Raw genomic sequence first — 19,793 nt, 5'->3', positions numbered from 1 at the left:
CAGGTAAACTGGGCAGCTAACTTGGAGGGTGTGAAGAACTCCCTTTATACCTCTGTTCATAAAGCGGCAGGAGATCCTTTTTGCATGAGTGGACCTGAAGCAAGTTAAGATTTTGGTTTTTATGGATGCATGAAAAGAACATGAGCGTAGAAGTGACCGTATTCACATACGTGAACTTGCCAACCAAAAGTGTGATTTAAAAAAAATATAAACAGAGAAACTGCTAGGCTTTCGTAGCAACTCTGTTGCAAGTGGAGGAAGGAAATTAATTCCATAAGAAAGTGTTGCTGGTGTTTGATATTTCTGTAGCACCTCCCTATTGAGGTAATAAGCACTTTTTAGACTCTTCACACAGAAGTCTTTGCCTGAGGTGTTTTGGTATGCTTGAGAAATAAGTTGGCCAAGGAATGAGTAAAGAATTGCAGAGCCAGAGGGGATCTTTGTTTTGTAGAGAGTGTGCAACAAGACTGAGAAGTTTTAATTTTTATCTGCTGAGAACACCACTTAGGGAGACTTCAGTGCACTTTTGGATGCCTATCAAGCAAGGTTGTGGACTTGGCGATAAGCTTCCCTTCTTTAGGAGGAGATTTGTAACTACTGCTAAAGAATCACTATAAGACAGATTTTCCTTTTTGTACACCAGAGAAATAAATCTTCCTCTGGGAGTCGTTCCCATCGAGCTGAAGTGTTGACTTGATCGCTGATTGCGGCTGCCTTTGCTCTTTCGTGAGGACAGTGAACCAAGAAGGTGTGAAATACACATGCAAATGAGAATTGCTGCTCCCCATCATTTTGCTCCTCTCACCTCACCCATGAGTCATTAGAGGTGCTGGGCATATTTAACTGCCACTGTGACTCACCACTTAACTCCAAGGGCTGAGCACCTCTTCTCTGAGCCAGGATCTGACTTTTACTTAGTGAATGAGGCCAAAGGAGAACTTGCCTGTGTTGAGAAAGGTGGGTGTCAGAAAGGTCCCCCTAGGCTACGTGCCTGTGCAGCTCCTTGGACTGCAACATCAAGCCTGGCTTCTCTTAATGTATTTAAAAATGCACAGAAATTATTTTTTTAAATTTTATTTGAACAGCATCATGTGTTGTCTGATGTTCAATCTGGTTGTAAATCACGTTGTTAACGGCAAAATAAGAAGGCGAGAAAACTGCTGGAACTTCATGTTCTGCAATTCAAGCATCTTGTGTACCTGATATTTATGTGACAATATTCAGGTGCACAGCAGACATAATAACTATTTCCATAATAGGTCTGTAATCCAAGACTGGTTCGAGTTTACATCCACTCATCAGTCAGTAGTCTCTTAAAAGGCTCATTTTCCACTTGCATTATGCGTTGAAGCCCAGAACTTGCAGAAGTGAGTACTGACGGGTGCGTTTGATTCCTCGTGGAGAAAGTGCAGCTCCTAATACCGGACGACACCGTGAGACGGCCTTTTTCTTAGGCTTGTCATCAATTGCTTTTGCCAAGTGTCCTTTTGTGTTTCCACCATTAGCTGTGTCTTCCGCTGGGCCGGTGAGCAGGCAGCAATGCTTCCCGCTGCCACAAATGTTTTCATTATGCACAAGGAAATTTCCTTTAGGTATCCCAAAAGCCGTATTGAGCTTTTGGCAAGCGGTAAGCAGATAGATCCAGCTACGCTGAAAGAGAAGGCACAGGTTTTAAATAACCACTACTTAGGGCTGGATTATTGTGTGTCCAGTTTAAAACCTCTTAGTCCATCCGAGGAAGAAAAAAAAACCCCAAGCACTGGCAGTTTCAGCAGCAGCTGGTTTGATATGTGGAGCTCCTGATGCATTTTAATACCCAGCTGGAAATCACTGTTCTTGAACATGCCAGATCAGAGCAACCCATGAAAAATGTGTTTTGTGTGGTTATCAGATGATGTGTTTTCTGGAAAGATCGTTATATTCTTGTCTCAAATACCCACATTAGGTCTCGTGTATCAGTAATTCTTCTATTAGAAGCCGCAGTTTCTCCACAAGAAATATGGTGATCGTGAAGGTTGATGACTAAGCAACTCCTTATTTTGGTTGTCAATAGTGAGGAATAAACCTACTTTCAAAAGGTCGTTCTTTAATTTCCAAGTAAGTCTGTTTTAAATTTCCCAAGTAAGACTTTAGGAGTTTTGTTAGAAGATGAAGGTTTCTGCCCATAAATCTAGTCTTGCTGCTGCCGCTGCTGTAATTTTACCAAGATTTAACCCAGCTGCTTGACTTCAGGGCACAGATATGCAATGAAGTTACATGGGGTAACAAGTGGGCATATTATGGCTGTGCTGTTGCAGCTGGCTTTCTGTACGTATTTTGCTGGTCCCGCGTGTGAGAAATTCTAGTGTACTGTGAATCTCAAGGAAAGAGATTTAAGCAAACGTGTTTGCGGTGGGTTGACCCTGGCTGGACGCCAGGTGCCCACCAAAGCCGCTCTGTCACTCCCCTCCTCAGCTGGACAGGGGAGAGAAAATATGATGAAAGGCTTGTGGGTCAAGATAAGGACAGGGAGAGATCACTCACCAACTACTGTCATGGGCAAAACAGACTTGACTTGGGGAAATTAGTTTAATTTATTACCAAGCAAATCAGAGTAGGATAAAACAAAACCAAATCTTAAAACACCTTCCCCCCACCCTGCCCTTCTTCCCAGGCTCAACTTCACTCCCGATTTCTCTACCTCCTCCCCCTCAGCGGTGCAGGGGGACGGGGAATATGGGTTGCGGTCAGTTCATCACATGTTGTCTCTGCCGCTCCTTTCTCCTAAGGGGAGGACTCCTCACACTCCTCCCCTGCTCCAGCGTGGGGTCCCTCCCATGGAGACAGTCCTCCACGAACTTCTCCAACGTGAGTCCTTCCCACAGGCTGCAGTTCTTCATGAACTGCTCCAGCGTGGGTCCCTTCCACGGGGTGCAGTCCTTCAGGAGCAGACTGCTCCAGCGTGGGTCCCCCGCGGGGTCACAAGTCCTGCCAGCAAACCTGCTCCGGCGTGGGTTCCTCTCTCCACGGGTCCACAGGTCCTGCCAGGAGCCGGCTCCAGGGCAGGCTTCCCACGGGGTCACAGCCTCCTTCAGGCATCCACTTGCTCCAGCGTGGGGTCCTCCACGGGCTGCAGTGGGTATCTGCTCCACCGTGGACCTCCATGGGCTGCAGGGGCACAGCCTGCCTCACCATGGTCTTCATCACAGGCTGCAGGGGAATCTCTGCTCCGGCGCCTGGAGCACCTCCTCCCCCTCCTTCTTCACTGCCCTTGGTGTCTGCAGAGTTGTTCCTCTCACATATTCTCACTCCTCTCTCCAGCTGCAATTGCACAGGGGTTTCCCCCCCCCCCCCTTCTTAAATATGTTATCCTAGAGGCACTACCACCGTCACTGATGGGCTTGGCCTTGGCCAGCGGCAGGTCCGCTGGCATTGGGTCTGTTGGAAACAGGGGGAGCTTCTAGCAGCTTCTCACAGAAGCCACCCCTGTATCCCCCCTGCTACCAAAACCTTGCCATGCAAACCCAATACAATGCTTTACCTTGCATTTAGTATAGGCGAAGAAGTTACTGTCCTGTAATTCAGATGGCTCAATTGACATACGGCTGCTTGTTACACTAATGTATCTTAATTGTGCTTTCTGAGTACTAATTGTGACTCTAGCAAAAACAACCAAGAGCTTTGACTCACTAGCTCCAGTGATTCATGCTGGGGCGATTTAAGAGGTTACTGTTCTCTTTTTATCTCCTTTGACCCTCTGCTTGAGGTTGCCACTTCCAAAACAGGCAGCTAAATGTAGTCGTCCACCCTTCAGCTGCCAGAATTCACCCTGTGGCAAATTAACGTAATCTGGAACGGATGGCGATTCAAGAAGATATGCTACTGCTTTGGCTGTGGGGAGCCCAGCCTGTTAAATTGCCCCGCTACAAATTGCCAGAATTTGATAGTCAGATCTCACCTCTTGACCTGCTGTAATGAGTAGGTACTGTGACAGGTAGGCTCTTGAAGCTCTAGCAGCTCCAGCACAAACCGCTGTAATTGTCGGCTTAAGCTCCTATTCTAGCAGTAATTTGGGCAGCCGAGGTGTGTGGGTACTTACCCGGTTCTGCGTCTCCTCCTGTGCAGGCAGCAGCTTCTGGCAGAGAAGGAAGTGAATAGCAGGAGGCAGCAACATTGCAAATTGCTGTGGCTGTATCCATCAGAGCTTGTCTTGTCAAATCCCTCAGGACATCTGACTGGGCAGTGATTTTTCTGTGCCTCTGTGCCAGGCAGGAGATAACTGGCTATTGTTTTAGTGCCAGATCGTTTACAACACAGATTCTGCCTAAATTTCCTTTTATTCCCAGAGATCTGGGGACTAGTTCCTAACGTTCTGGAGAAGCAGGTGGATTTTCTTTGTTTTCTACCTTTGGATGTGACTCTTCCATGGCCACGTTTGCCATTAAAACCTGTTTGTTGCTGAGTGTTTACCCCTAAATGCCTTCAGTATGGATAATGTCTTTCCAGCTTGCAGAATTTGAGGAAATTTACCCCAAAGCTGGCTGGCCTTTGTTGGCATCCTGTTACTTATGCATTGCTTATTTTCTACTGCAAGACCCAACTTTTAGCTGCTGAACTGTGTGTTATTTGGAAGATATATAAGTGAAAGTCATTTTATCAGATCCTAATCTTATTATGGGTAGCTGTTCATCTTTTTCCCTCCTGCAGCTATGGAAAGTGATTACCTATCCAGTTATCTGTCCTGTTCAGTATTTCTGCAGCATTTTCTCCTGCATGTAAAATATTCAGGTTTGTGACTGAACATAGACAGCTAGGGAAGGTAGATATGAGGAAGCCGTACCCACATATTTCTGGGCGTGTGCAACAGCCCATCTGATATTATGCGACTTTAGGTTTTCTAAGGTGGATGCTGGAACCAAATATATCTTTGTCAAAAGTTTACCAGGTGGTAGTGTTTATTCATAACAGAAATTTGAGCTACACCAAATTTAGCAATATTTGTAAATGCTGTTGATCTGTATTTTTATCCTACGCTCGTGAAAGGGATGATGGCCCTAGCGGTCATGACATTGTCAAAGCTAAATAATGAATTTCAATGCCTTTTTTTTGTACATTTTCAGCAAATTACTGCTGAACACCTGCCAAAGGGAATACTTTTCTCATTTTTGCTGCTTCACTGCTGTGCGCGTGTAATTTGGCAAGCATAACAAGTTCTCCGGTGACCTGCACTAAAATGTTAATGCTAGGATGGGATCTGAGTACTCAGCTGGGATTGGGAACTGGAGATGGAGCTTTATTCATGGCTTGGTCACTTGTATGAATATGAACCTGGCTTGATTATTATTCGGTTCTAGCTCAAATGGTGCTGGTGATCCAAAGGTAATGTCATGCAGAGACGGTGTGGCATGTACTAAATAAGCTTTCTGGGTTAATTTCCTCCCTGACAAAAAGTATTACACCATCCTGTGTATTACAGAAGTACTGCCTTAATTGCTGTTGTATTCTGGTTTTCCAAGTGTGCAGAAGATCAAACATTAGCCATTGCTTTGAGCTCCATAAGGATGTAAGTGATCCTAGACTGATGCTCCCATGCCCTGGAGAGCTAACGTGGGACCTGCGCTACCTTTTTCCCTTCTTTCAGCAGAGATTGCTTTCCAGCCCAAATTAAAATGGGCTGGTAAAATAGTGAGATGCAGTTTCCAGTTCCCTCAGCTGTGCTGCCCTTGCCTCATTGATATTGTAAATTGAGATCCGCTGCCTTTCAACAGTGCTAAATTAATTTGAAAGAAAAGTCATTTTCTAGTAACAAGATGGGTGCAGTAGGCATGCCAAAAAAAAGGCAGGTTTAATTTTTGTACTTTTGCGGAAGGATGTCAAGAAGTGTTTTTCCTGTGACTGTTTTGTGAACACTGTACTAAGCAGAGCAGAGGCTGTTTGCTTTTGAGAGATGTCTTTCTGCAATGTGTTGCAGCTAATGCGCTCTGGGACTCTGTGCCTCCTCGTGGCCCATCAGTTTGCGAAGTCAAGTACTCAAAAGCTGGGAACTGGCAGAGCTGGGGGTGTTTGTGCAGCCTTAATTTGGTCACTCCCTGTCTGGGCCTTGGATTATATGATTACCTACTTTTTCCTCGTTCTGCAAGACCTTTGTCTGATTCGGTTCCAGAGATAGATTGTGTGCTGCTCTAAAAATTAAAAAATTAGTGGGAAGGCTCTTTGTTCCTTCAATATAAATAAGATTCACCTTTTCTCTAACAGCTCTGAGGCGAGATGTGGGTTAAGACAGCTCAATTCAGATGTTTCTGTGTGAACTGGGTGCCTGATCTCCCCTTACAGCCAGCAGAGATGTAGTCAGCGGAGCCCAGAGAGGGATTCAGCTCACGCTGAAGCAGGCGCTGAAGCTGGGTCTGCATCGCTCTTTGGGCTCTGTTGACCGGGCACTGCTGACTGCCACGGGAGATGAGAGCCCCAGCTCAGTGCAGGTGTTTGCATTCGTGAGCTGGATCCCGCAGCTCCAAAGCAGGCTCGGGCAGGAGGTGTTTTCTTCTTCATCTCTAACTTTCTGACTCCTTGAGCTTGTGCTGGTTTTCGATGCAGTGTTGCTTTTTGCAAGATACTCCTGTTTCTTCCTCTTCCAGCCGTGGTTCTTGGTCCCATTCTCCTTTCTAGGTCTTTGCTTTTCCCCACCTCTAGGAAAACACAAGTGGTCACTCACCTTTGTTGTGCTCTCTTCTTCTGTTCTGTCTCCTCTCTGGTGTATTTGTCTCATTGTAAGTCAGGTTGTGGCATTCGCAGCGGGTTGTAGCCATGATAGGAAATGTTTGACTTCACTCCTTAGCACGAACTTGCTCTTTGGGACCAACACATCTTCACTGGAGTTGCGAGGGATATCTGTGCCTAGGGAGGATGCAACTTTAAGCTACTGTAGCAGCTAAAAGCCGAAATACTTTTCCAAAGCAATGAGCTCAATCACCATTAAAAATTGAGTAGCTGTTGGCACCTTAGTTGGAGCTATGACGGATGGCAAATGGAGCCGGGGAAATGGCACCGTCAGTTCTTGTAGTCTACTGCAGCAAGCCTCTTCCCCTACGTGTGGTTTTACAAGCATGGAGAAAACAAGCGGGTGTATGTTTTTGTAGCACTTTTTTTGAGAGATCGTATTGCAGCTTTATAGGTGAGGGAGTTGCTTTGGCAAGAGAACAAGATGAGCTAAACCATAGCTTTTCGCTGGCAGTTTTGGCTGATGACTGCTTTTTATTAGCTCTGTTTATAATTTTATTGATACAATTTCTTTGTTTCCTCAAAGCAGCAATCAAGCTGTTTTCCTTCCTCAAGCTAAATGTTTATATCGGAGTGTCAGATGGGGGCGAGATGAATTTTCTTTAGTAGGTAGATGCAGCAACTACGAAGCAAGGTCTTTACTGGACACTGTCTTTATGTAACAATAGCTTTTAGGGCATTTAATTGTCGGAACTATAAGCAGCACCGCAGCGGCAGAAGTGGTTATTTTCCTCAATAACAGCTAGGAAGTGGTTGTTACTAAGAATATGCAACTTTCCCTAGGCCACAGTGAGTCAATATCAGAACTGAAATTGGAACTAGATTTTTTTCTAATACATGTAAGTCTCACCTAGTGCTGTCTGTCTCATCAACTGTAGCAAGAAAACCTTCAACTTCAGTTTAGATTTAATAAAAGAGACTGTCGTGTTGTTTCTTTCATAATTTTAGATATAAGGATTTTTTTTCTCCCAAATCCCTTTTTAGCCTGTGTCTATAACTATATATTGACTATTCTGTGGTAAACTGTCTATATAATTATGACCTAATCGTTGATCATATTGATTTGGCAACAGACATTTAAATTGTTGCTCTCTCAAGTTTCCCTGAACTAAATTGCACAGCAAAGATGTGAGAAATGAAGGGCAAATCTTGGGCATCTCCTCTTGCAAGTTTTATAACAGTCTCTGTCTCACTGTATGTAGCAGGCTGACGAGCTGCTTGCACTTCGCTGTCACTGTGGTGACACGGTTTGTTGTTCATGGGATGCGTTATCTGCTTCTGTACACTTGGATAAAAAGAGAAAGGGACGTAGAGTAAAACCTGTCCTGTGGGAACAGCTGATATCGATTGCCTGGTAGAGGTGGAATTTAACTAGAGGTCAAATAAAATTGTACTGGAATCCACATAAGGGACAGCTGAAATGGGAGTAAGAGCTACTTCTTTTTAGATTTTATATTGCTTGGTGAAGATACCAGGAAGGCAGAATTGACCAAAATGAAATATTAACCAAACGCAGCCTACAGCCTTCTGCTGTTCTCCCCTTGAAATACTGTGTGGGTTAAAGCCACTGCGCTGCACGGAACTGATGCTTAAAGTAGAGAGTGGGACTCTGTATTTAGTGTTTATCCTGGATTACTGGACAGAAATTCCCAAACTGTTACTGAGAAATGCATTTGATTCTTTCTAAAACTTCATAGCTTAAAGTGTCTCCAATTTTCTCTCATTGTGTTGAGCATATTTTTTTCCAAGCTTTTCTTCTGCATCATAAACTGACAAATGGTTTTGAAAATAATACTGTTTGGGGTTGATAACGCTCATGCGTGGGCTTTTTTCTCACTTCACAAGTGATTTTGGTGGTTTGGGTAGCCTGGGAGGGCATGTAATTACTTGTAAACTATTTTAGTTTCTTAAATAGGAGAGGAGCTGCTGTTTGGCAGAGGAGATCTTGTCCCCTTTTGTAGTGAGCCCTGAGCTTTATAGCGCCTTCAGGCTTCTGGTCATCTGAACCACTTCTTCCTTTTTGCAGTTTTATCAAGACTTTCAGGATGACATTCATGGCTTCTTTTCTTTAGTTGTCATTTTCAAATGCTATTAGTGGTAATCAGAGGAGATGAAAAGTCTGTACAAGCGTCCTGGGAGCAAGGACGGGAGTTTTGGAATGACTGGTTGAGCGCACGGGCAACCAACCTATCATTTCATCCACGTGTGGCTCATTGATCTGCTTGTCATGGCTGCTGAAAACCCAAGCTGGAATGATCAGCATGGTGTGTTGGACTAGCTGCATCTTCCACATATAAGATGGATGGTTGTTTTTTTTACTGGCATTCATATATTAGTCTGAAATGTAAAGTGTCTGGCTCGTGGGGAAGGCAAGTGTGTATACTCCTCATCTAATAGATTGAATATGGGCTTAGGAAGTGGACATTTTACAAGCACTTTATGTATTTTCTTCTTTCAGACATCTTGGAAAGGTGTTTTGCTGAGGTGTTGGACCTCAATTGTCTTTTTTAGGATAACAGTTTTTGTTTTCTTTAGCTGCTAAAAAACCAAGCCAGCTCCCTCTTTATGTAGAATGAGTATAGAGAGGTTCTTGTTTCCATAGTACACGTTTTCATCTGCTGGCAGATGAACTCTTTTCCTCTGGCTACTTGAAATGGGCATATTTCAATGAAACTTCTAGGTTATAGTTGTTGTCTTTGAAGCATTTGACAAATATGTGTAACTTTACCTGGATTTCCAAAAATGAGGTCCCTCACCAAAACCTATTTAAAGATTGTGGGAATAAGAGTGAAGGCCTCGCATGCATAAATAATTGAAAGATATTGGGAAAGGAAATAAATGCTCAATGTACACAACAGAGGAAGGTTATCAGTGGTGTCCCAGAGGAATCTGTGCTGGAATAGGTGGCCTTGACCATGCTGGGTGGGTGGTGAAGGGGCAGGTGAAAATTAATGTAGATATAGAGCGATGTGTATAAGAAAAAGATTTTTTCCTTATTTTACTAGAGTACAATGAGCTCCAAGTTGGCTAATGCCACGCAGGAACAAGATTTTAAATTTATAGTAGATAACTGTGAGAAACACAGGCTTGATGCTCGGTATTAGTTAAAAGACAAACTCAGTGTGAGGAATTATAATGAAGGGAATAGAGAGCAAACTGGGAAATATTGTTATGCTCCTGCATGCTTCAGCAATGCCTTCACAGCTTGAACCTATGTTCAATTCTTCCTTTTTAAAAATAAGGGAGGGGAGAAGGAAAATGGTACTGTGGAACTGGGGAAAAATACTTGAGAGCGATATGATGGAGATCTATGAAATCCTGAGTGGCATGGAGAAGACAAAAAAAGGATAAACGTTGATTATCTCCTACAGCACAAGAACTAGGGCTATCAGATGAAATGGAAATGAAATACGAAGGAAGCACTTCTTTGTGTAGTACGTAGTTAGGCTGAGGGGTGACCAAACACATTTACAGGAGAAATATCCATTGAGAGCTGCTAAACCCTGAAGACACCTACTGCTACTGAAGACATCACCTCTGGATCAGGGAGTCCCTGAAGAGGAAATAATTTGCAACTGTGAGAGTATTCAAGGAAAATACCACTGCAGCTTGCCCTGCTCCTACTGTAGAGCATCTAAGCATCTGCAACAGCCATGAGCGGGTGGGATATTGGGCTAAATAGACCTTTGGACTTGCCCCAGGCACTGTTTGTGTTTTTCTGGAGCATGCAGGTCCCTCGTTCCACCTCCAGACCAGGTCAGTTTGTTAGTAGCACCCCAGTTGCCATCTGGAGGCAGTTCAGAGACTCAGGTCTCTCTAAGCCTCGATGCGAGGAAGCTGGTAGCTCGTGTCACTGCTTCTGTTCGGGGAGAAATGTGAAGACTTGGGTCTCCAAGACTATATTTTGGCATTGCTCACTGGGACAGGTTTGAGCTAGCATAAGGGAGGAGGAGATAAGCACTCTCTTGCCCATATTAGCCTTGTTTCAGCTTTTTTCCCTTAAACCTTTCATTTTGACAGAGATAGGTAAAAAAGAGGCTGCTACTCGGCTCCTGTTAGACCCACGCATATGCGATTTTTCTTGTTTGAAATATTTCACTCTAGCATATGGTTATTCATCGTGGTGTTTTCAGTTACGGCTTGCTCATAATTTGTTGCTGAAAAAAAACATTATCTGTATTGCTCTTGCCTTGAACTTGATGGATGGGAGCTTAGAAAATAAGCCTGCGGTGTTAGAAGGTCCTGTCGGGGTTTTCTGTTCAGTGCCCTTTTTTTGCCTCCTGAGTGAAGACAGACCTTTTGGGGCCTGCTCAGATGTCCTCTGAGAACAGGCAGTGATTATGGCTTTCAAAATAATTGTGCATTTATTAGCCCAGCATGGTAAGAGCAGAGCAGCTCTGGTGCATGGCTGTCCTGGCTGTTGTGAACGGCAAGGTCCCTCCAGCAAAGCTGCAGCCTCTGTGCCCAGAGGTCCTCTACGTGACGTTGCTCTATGAAAGCTGTGAATGATATAAAAATAAACCAAACAACCTCCACCCCCTTCCCTCTATAGCCAACATCACTACCTCCTTGTCGTTACAGCCAGGCATTTAATTAGTCCATGCAAATAGCCCTACTTTGATTAGGCCTGAAGTGTGTTAACATAACTGTGCCGCTTCTGCTCATGCTGTGCTTTTTCTTCGGAGGATTTTCAGATGTCAGATCCATTCATTGTGGTTACAACTTGGTAAACAAATTAAGAAAGAGAGAAAACTGGTAAGTTCTAGGTTTTTTGCTTCAGAATGGATACTATTTTGAACACAGATCCTATCCTAGATTTCTAACACCAAGTGACACAGCAGGAGGGAGCATAATTACATATGACTTATCTGTTAGTCGCATTTCACGAAAAAAAGGATTTGTTCTCACTTATCTTTTAGCAGGTATAAATACTGTTACTTTATCAAAATTGGAAAATTATATTGTAGTCAATAAATGACTGTATTTTAAGTGACTGTAAGTTTTTCAGTATTTGAAAACTGAACCTTGGGAAACTGATGCTGCTAAGAAACCAAAGCAGTCTGTCGTACTCCTGGTAGTGATGATAAAACGCTGAAATGTTGTAATGAAAAGGGAGCAGTATAAAGCCAAATAACTGGCATTTGAGCTTTCAGAAATATCTTCTCTGGGCAATCATCGACCATGCAACTTTTGAAACATATCGGATGAGTAAGATGCTACCTGTTTAGTTTACTAGCAGGAAATTGTAGGTATTGAATTAATTGTTGCTAGCTGTGTTTCAGAGATTGGCAGTGTGATAAAGCAGAGCTATTGGAGATCAAGGAGAAGGAGTTCATTTAAGTAATAGGTAAGGATGTGGCACGTAAGATATTTGTGTATTATATCAGCAGTTTCCCCTTCAGAAACTCACGGTGTCACTTTTTGTCTTAATTCCATGTGTATAGACATCATTGTCTGTCTTGAACACCTGTAATTGTGTTACACCTAGGACCATGCTCCTTGTAGTCAAGGGCACAAGAAGGTTTTTTTTCAAGATCTTAGACTTGTTTGAGATGCTGGATGTTCACAGTCTTTGTTGTTCACAAAGTTAAGGGCAGGAACCTTCTGCCGAGGACTCCTTTGGTCGCTGGTTAAAATTCTTGATTTTCCCACCCAGCCCTCCAACGTTTCCCTCTTTCCACAAGACTCTAAGCACCTCTTCTAGGGCAGGTTTGCAACTGGTTTCTTTTTTTTTCTTGGGGATAGGCTAAGGGTAGATAAGCAGCAGTGCCTTCCCCTTCCCAGCTAAGCTGTGACTACTCATTGCGATGTGTATGAGTGCAGAGCACCACATTTTGGGGAAATTGCTGCTGTTGGATAATCCATTAGCAACAATGGTGATCAAGTAATATAAGCATCTTCATAATTTATTCCATCTTCACCTTCAAGAAGGTTTTCTTCGGCTTTTGAAGTAATGCTGGATTGTCCTACAGGCAAGGTTTTGGGAACTGTTGGGTTGTGATGAGTTGTTCTAGATCCTTCCCTTCTTTCCATATAGGTGGGTACACCTAAATACTTCTTGCTCTTGGTGATTGGTTCTGTTTGATGCTGCCTTTGAACTGTTTCTGCTGCTTCTTATGCCTTTTTCTGCTCTTTTGCCTCTCTGTTTACCTCCTCTTTATGCACTCTCCTACTCTGAAACGTGTAAAACAGATAAAGGTGTGTGATTAACATGCTGTATGCGCACTATGTTAACCCACCTGCTTTATTCTTACAGTTTATCTTTTCTGAGCTTGTTGGGATGAGGCAAAACTTTCTGTGTTGTCTGGCATCCTGCCACTCTGATCGCAAGCAGGGAGTTTGGAAGCTGCTGTGGTATGGATTGTAAATAATCGAGTCTTTGATGTTCAGGTCTCTTAGCTGATGAGACTTTTGTCTGCAGACCAAAGTTTAATTAAGAGCGAGTAGAGGCTTTGTTAAATGAGTTGTTTTATGCCAGAACTGTGCTGTCTGTTTTTCCTCTAAGTGAGAAAGTACCTGAGACCCTATGTCAAACTGCTGTGTCTGGTGGAGAGGTAGGTGCCTTTTTGACGTGCAAAAGCCAAGCTTATTTTAGAGGCAGATTCTGATGTGAAGGTCTGCTTAATGTACCAGTTTCTCTGAAAATTCAGTCAAATATTCTCTAATGATTAAAATTAATAATCTCTCCTTTACTTCTTCCTATTTCAGACAGTTCTGTAATCATGCTGAAAAGAACTGACTTTACAATAGCTATGTCTGTGCAAATCTTAAGGTTTCTCTGTATCTCATTTCCTTCATTTGTATGGCTTAGCATCTGTTTTTATTTGCATAATTCACCTCTGTGGTCAATTCATTATTAAAATTGCCCCACTGTCATCTTGTGCTATACACTTGTCTTGATTTCTGATTATCCTTTTGATTATGTGGGGTTCCTCAGCACTGCTGTATTACAAATAACAAATACGACTGTTCCAGGGAAGGAGGGGAAATCCTGTAAGATGTTTGTTGCTGCGTGAGAAGATAAAATCCATCTCCACTCTCAGGTTCCAGCAGAAATGCACATCATAAATATTAATGCCAGAATGAACCTGGATATCAGGTGGACTTGTATATACAAGACCATCACGGGTGGAGTTCTCAACTTGGGTTCATCTAATTTCTTGGGGCTTTCTCTATTTTGCTTATCTTGGTCTTCAGTCAGTAATAGTTTTGCTTGTCTTGCTCCTCATCAAGGTCATCTTAACCCCTTGTATCTGAGTATCTTGAAGTCACTCTCTTCAGAGCTCTAGCTATCTGCTTTTCAGGCTGTCTGCCCAGCTGGATAGAGTCTGTTCCCTCTTCATATCTGCCTTGGCTAGCATGCCATTCCTGCAGGATATGTGGCTAGATGTCTGTTGTTTTTAAAGATTAAGTGAAGGCAAATCCATCATGTCCATTAGCATGATAAGTCACTGTATCCCTTTAGGGAGCTTACAGGGTTTTTTGGAGAAATGAAGTGTAATATGCATAAACTTCTGCAAGAGAATTGACTTGGTACAGTGAGATATTTTGGCATTAAGAAAGAGACTAGAACAACATGTCACCCATTACATTGGTTTTCAAAACAGGCGTAGCAGAAAATTATTGTCATTGACCTGAATGGTTTCTAATAGGATTGTGTTGGTTTTTGCCTCTGGGCCTTGTGTTTAATACTTGTGTTAAAACAGTAATTTCTAAGGGTTGGCAGGAGCTATCAATATTGGAGATGGGCAAATAAGGGATAAATCTGTATTCCATAGTAAGTTGTATACGAGCAAGCTGTGTACTTTATTATGGGAAAATGTAAAGCTGTTTTTCTAGGAATGGTGCAGGATTCTATTCTGAGAAGCAGCGAAATATCTAGAAAATATTTAGGAGTTAAGTCGCATTATCATGAGCTTTCTGTATGATTCAGCAGCCAAATTACCCTTGATTGTATAAATAGTGGAAAATTGGATAGGAATAGGCAAATTATATTCCATCTGGATATAGTACTGGTGTGTCTGCAAAGTTCTGTGGCTGTTTTTGGTAGCAAAGGCAACAAGAAGAATGCTTAAAAACTGGAGATAGTGCTAAGAAAAGGTATGAAAATGATGATATTAGAATGATAGATTATATTAGATTAGAATGATAGATGATATTAGAATATATGCACTTAATGAACAATATACAAAACTCCTTGAATCTAGTCTGACGCCCTGATACCTGCTAGAATGGCAACGTGGTGGAACGCAACTAATTTAGGAGATTTCTGGAGTGCACTATGATAATATTTTGAAATACTTGGCTCATCCAGTGCCTAGGAGAGGTGCTTTCCTGCATTTGCTGCTCACAAAAGCTGGTTGAGGGAAGGATGTGGTCTTGGCTGCAATGACTCTGAGATGTTAGAGCTTAAGATCCTGAGGGATGTGAGTAGCAGAATAAAGACATCAGAATTCAGGACAACAGACTTGAACATTTCCAGGGAACCGAAAGGCAGGATCCCATGGAAGGATGCCCTGAAGGGTGAATAAGTCTAGGTGAGCTTAGCTGATCTTCCAGGACAACCTCCTCAGATTGCAAAGACACTGCATCCTGATATGCAGGAACCAAGCAGGCACGACAGGTCACCAGCTTTGCTTAACTGCTTAATGGGGAAGTCCTGATGGAGCTCAAACACAAAAAAAGGACTGTGTGCAGAAGGTGAAAGGAGGTATGGGATACCCAGGAGGGATACAGGCAGGCAGAGGGCACATTAGGAAGTATAGCTGGAGTTGAAACTCCAGGGGATTATAGGGCAACAAGAAGGACTTCCATAAGTACTTTTGTCAGCAGATGAAGACAAAGAAAAATGTGAGTCTGCTGCTGGATGAGGCAGGCAACTCTGTGATGAAGGACGCAGGAAAAGACTGAGGTATGCAGTGTTTCTTTGCCTCGGTCTTTATTGCAAGATCTGCTCTTGCTAGGTGGTGATTTGGGGTGAGAGGTAGTGCCCATGGCAGAGGATTGCATTGGACACCACCGGCAAATTGGACACATGCAAGTCTGTGGAAGGGGATGGGCGAGGCAGCTCCATCTCACCTTGGAGCGATCGTGACAACTGAGAGGTCTCCAGTGACTGGAAGTGTCAGGTCTGTCTTCAAGAAACTTAAGCCTCGCCTTGGTCCCCGAGAACATTATGGAGCATGTCTTTGTGGAAGCTGCTTCCATGGTCAGGAAAGTGGCCGCGAGGATTCAGTATGGATTTGCCAGGGCAAAAATGTGCCTATCCAACCTGCTAGAAATGTGAGAAAGCACCATGTTTGCAGCGGGCAGTTACGATGAAAGCTGGGCACGGAAAGTAGGAGATGAGCAAAGTCAGTCTTGAAATAGCCAATCTACTATAAATTGTTAGATAAAGCACTGATTAATAATAAAAAATCTGGCTTGAGACCTGCAAATCAGGATCAGATTTCAAAGATACACTTCTTAAAAAAATAAAAACCAAAAAAATCCAAAAGCTTTCTCCACTAAAAAAAAGTGTTACTCTTAAGTAGACATCAGTTTGTCTTTTCTTTTTCTCTGTTGGCTGGTAAGTATCTGTCTTGGATCCTGAGTGTGCTTTAAAATCAGAGATCTTGCCAATTTGATTTAAAAAAAAAAAATCAGTATCTGTCTTGATGTAAATCCAGTATTTAGCAGATAACCTTTTATATAGGATTTCCTGTCTTCTCAGGTCTCTGAGCTCTCTCCTATAGCTCACTGTTGACTCGGTGCAGGAGGAGGTGCAGCGAAGGAGGTGCTGATCATGCATAGGGAAATGATGAAACTAAATGTTAAACACTGACAGAATTATTTCTGAAAAATTAAAATTTAACTTAGTTGTATAATGCAACTTTGTGCTGCATAATGATGATTGGTACAGCCTTTATGGGTACTATTTGATAACTCCTTCCATAAAATGATAGGTTATGTAAATCTAGTAAAGCTTTTAATTCGTGTCCACTTCTAATACTCTGTGTTTGGCTTCTTAACTTATAATCTTACAATTTGTGCCTGTCCTTAGTTTTAGTTTTAGGTTTCAAATGAAATAGAGTTGCTCGTTTTGCAAATAGGAAAAATGTTGAGTAACCAAATGAGTGTTTAAAGATTGAAAGTTGAGAAAAGACAGAAGAAAAGTCAAATTTATCTTTCTTTATTCAGGAAATGATGGAGATGTGTTGCCAGAATCACCTTCTGCAGAAGGCTGGCTGTCACACACTTCTTTCTCTTTTTCAATTAGTTGGAAGGAATCTGTAGTCTTGATTAAATATGGACCACGTGATTCAAGCTTTTATTTTACATTAATAGAAGTATGAGTATGAGACTGCGCTCTGTTTACTCACAACAAGTCTTCGGGATGGCTGGGGAGAGCTGGAGGACTTTTGGCTCAGGTTGCAAATGTCTGTGTCTTACAGAAGATGGTGATTTGGTGAAGCTTGTGACTTTTCTCGGAAATGCCATATTTGTTACTTCATCTGTTTTGGGTTTGTCTTCGGTTTGCTTTTCCGGTTATCATTAAGACACGCTTCTCTTTTCAGCATAGAGTTGGGCAAGACAATTTTACCAACCATTACACCATACTGAAATCCCGTTGGTGCCCTAGCAGATGTTATAGTTTAGGGTCTGTTGGTGTTTGTTACATTCAGCATTTTAAATCTGGGCCATAAATTTGCTTGGGAGGCGGATACGATTCTTTTTTTCTCCCTTCAGTATTTCTAGCCCTGACTGCAGGTGCTTAATATGAGCACATACCCTCTGGCATGATGGGCGAGTTATCTGGTAACGTATTTCCCCCCCCTTAGCTAAAATTTCTTTCTTTAATTCTTGCAAATCACGTCTTTAAAAGTGAGCATTTTTCAGTCTGATGTTAATGAATCACACGTTGGCAATGTTTTCCCTGACGTGAGAAACAATTGTTCTGTTAGTCTGTCAGATTAGTGAGCCACAAACTCTGAAATGTTTTACGTGGGTTTTTTGTTGTTTTTTTTTTTTCAAGATGCTTATTTTGACAGCCATTACAGTCTATCCCAAAAATATCTTGGTCTTTATATATCTTAGGCTTTAACAGTTTGAAGGGAGTTAATATTTTTGCTTGTGAGTCTGAGCCCACTTGGGTTTTTTGCTGGATTTTTGGTGGGGGGTTGAGGGTGGGTTTTTTGTTGTTGTTGGGTTTTTTAGGTTTTTTTTGTCAAATTGGACCTCCATCATGCTCTAAGGTAGGCTCTGGAGCTTTATTTTGATTCAGAAGTTTCCAGCTATCTGGAGCTGGAAATTAGATGATGAATCTTTACAGAACACCTAACAAAGAGCTGAAGTTAGTCATCCTTGTGATTTTTGGCGTGCAGTATTCTTTCAGGTATCAGCATAACATCTCTCTCTTACTCAAGGTGTCCTCTTTGCAGCAACATTTAATATTAATACTGAAATCGTCATCATTTGGGAGCATTAAAGAGACCGATATTCCTCTCAAACAGTGGTTGTTAATCCTGCCCACATCCTGGTTTGGGAATTATCCAGATTCTATGCAGTTTCAAATGGTTTCAAAAGAAGAAGCCTTCTTCCCACTGTAAATCTTTTCTCCTGTGCTGCAGTCCTCTGTTATACAACCACCATATTCTGCGGGAAAGATGGTCAAGTGAAATGATTCCTACATGGAAAGGAATATTATCCTTGCTGGTGGGGTTGGAGATTATATTGATTGATGGTTTCCTTTTGTGAACTTTAATTCAAGACTGCTTTGGATTCCTTTTTTCTTTTGTTTTACTGTCTCGTAGGTCAGTAACTTACCATTTGTCATCAGTAGAGGATTTTTCTACTAGCTGGAATAATTAGTCTCTGTTAGACATCCAGTGATAAATGGGAGAGGAGGGAGAAAAAGGTTAACAATTAATTTTGTTTCTGCATTAGACTTCAATGAAGTTGAGAGCGTGCCACTTGTTCACAAAGGGAGGTGATTTGTGGAATTTTTTCATAGACAGTCTTGCACGTTTTCTTGTGAGAACGCAGCTGGATCTTGTCCCAGTCCCTGCAATTTATCTGTACGCCACGGGAAACAAATGAAAATGTACTTATACCAAACTCTCCCTAACATGAGGTCCTGTATTATTGTCAGTGTCTGAGCGGGAGCGAGTGCTCAGACAGCCTTTGGTTTGGCCCCAAAACTGAACACAGTTCTCATTGCCTACTCTGACTTTCCCTTTTGCTCAGGCTTAGTTTCCAGATGATGAGTACGGAAGGCCTAGTCTGGTCTGGGAGCATCTTCCTACAAGTACTGTTTAAAAAATCTGCCACAGTCCAGTTCTCTTTTATACAAAGCAAACTCCAGACTTGTATTAGTGTGCATATTTGTGTATCGTTTCATCCATGCATTGCAATAAGGTTGAGGATTCCCTTGCTGCTGGGATATTTGAGGTTTTTAACCTGGATTTTAATTCTGGTAGTGATGTAGAAACTCTCACCTAGAAGATGTTGCAAACTCTTCTGAAGTCACCTCACAATTTTAATAAAGGATGGGTTTTTTTGCAGGTATTCAGAACGAAGCCTGACAAAATGCATTGGGATAACAATAGAGACCAGACCAGATTACTGCCTGAAGCGGCATTTAAGCGACATGTTATCCTACGGCTGTACAAGGCTGGAGATCGGAGTGCAGAGCGTGTACGAGGACGTGGCCAGGGACACCAACAGGTGAGAAGAAAGCTTCAGTGCGACGCTGAGCGTGGCTGCTCACTGTGTGCTTTCTGGAATGCTCTCGAGTAGCATGTCTTGACCTGTTTGCTTGAACACCCATTTAACACTGAATGTTGAAACGTTTAGCTCATTTCCTTGCTTGTGTGGCCATATGTCTGTTAATAAAAACTAATAAAATGCAGTGGCTTCATGGATTTCTTTGTGATATTGTGTAGTCCATGGCTTGAGAAAATGGGGTTATTTGTGATGTTTTCTTTTAAAATCGTATTCTTTTCCTGTATTGTACATACCTCTCTCTTTTTTTTATTGCTTCATAAATAAATGCAGTT

At 42.4% G+C, this 19,793-nt stretch overlaps 1 protein-coding gene across 1 annotated transcript in view; it reads left to right on the top strand.

Annotated features, from left to right (window-relative positions):
* Positions 1–19,793, top strand: part of ELP3 (elongator acetyltransferase complex subunit 3) — a 93,171-nt gene that overhangs the window by 13,353 nt on the left and 60,025 nt on the right. Inside the window, exon 8 of the mRNA XM_072858219.1 lies at positions 19,300–19,461. Within this exon, the coding sequence (XP_072714320.1) occupies positions 19,300–19,461 (162 nt within the window). The remainder of the gene's footprint in view (positions 1–19,299; positions 19,462–19,793) is intronic.

Source organism: Ciconia boyciana, chromosome 3 (assembly GCF_034638445.1).
Source record: "Ciconia boyciana chromosome 3, ASM3463844v1, whole genome shotgun sequence".
In the NCBI taxonomy this organism is placed as follows: domain Eukaryota; kingdom Metazoa; phylum Chordata; class Aves; order Ciconiiformes; family Ciconiidae; genus Ciconia; species Ciconia boyciana.
Note: the sequence above shows the minus strand (reverse complement) of the source record. Positions and strands in the feature narration are given on the sequence as shown.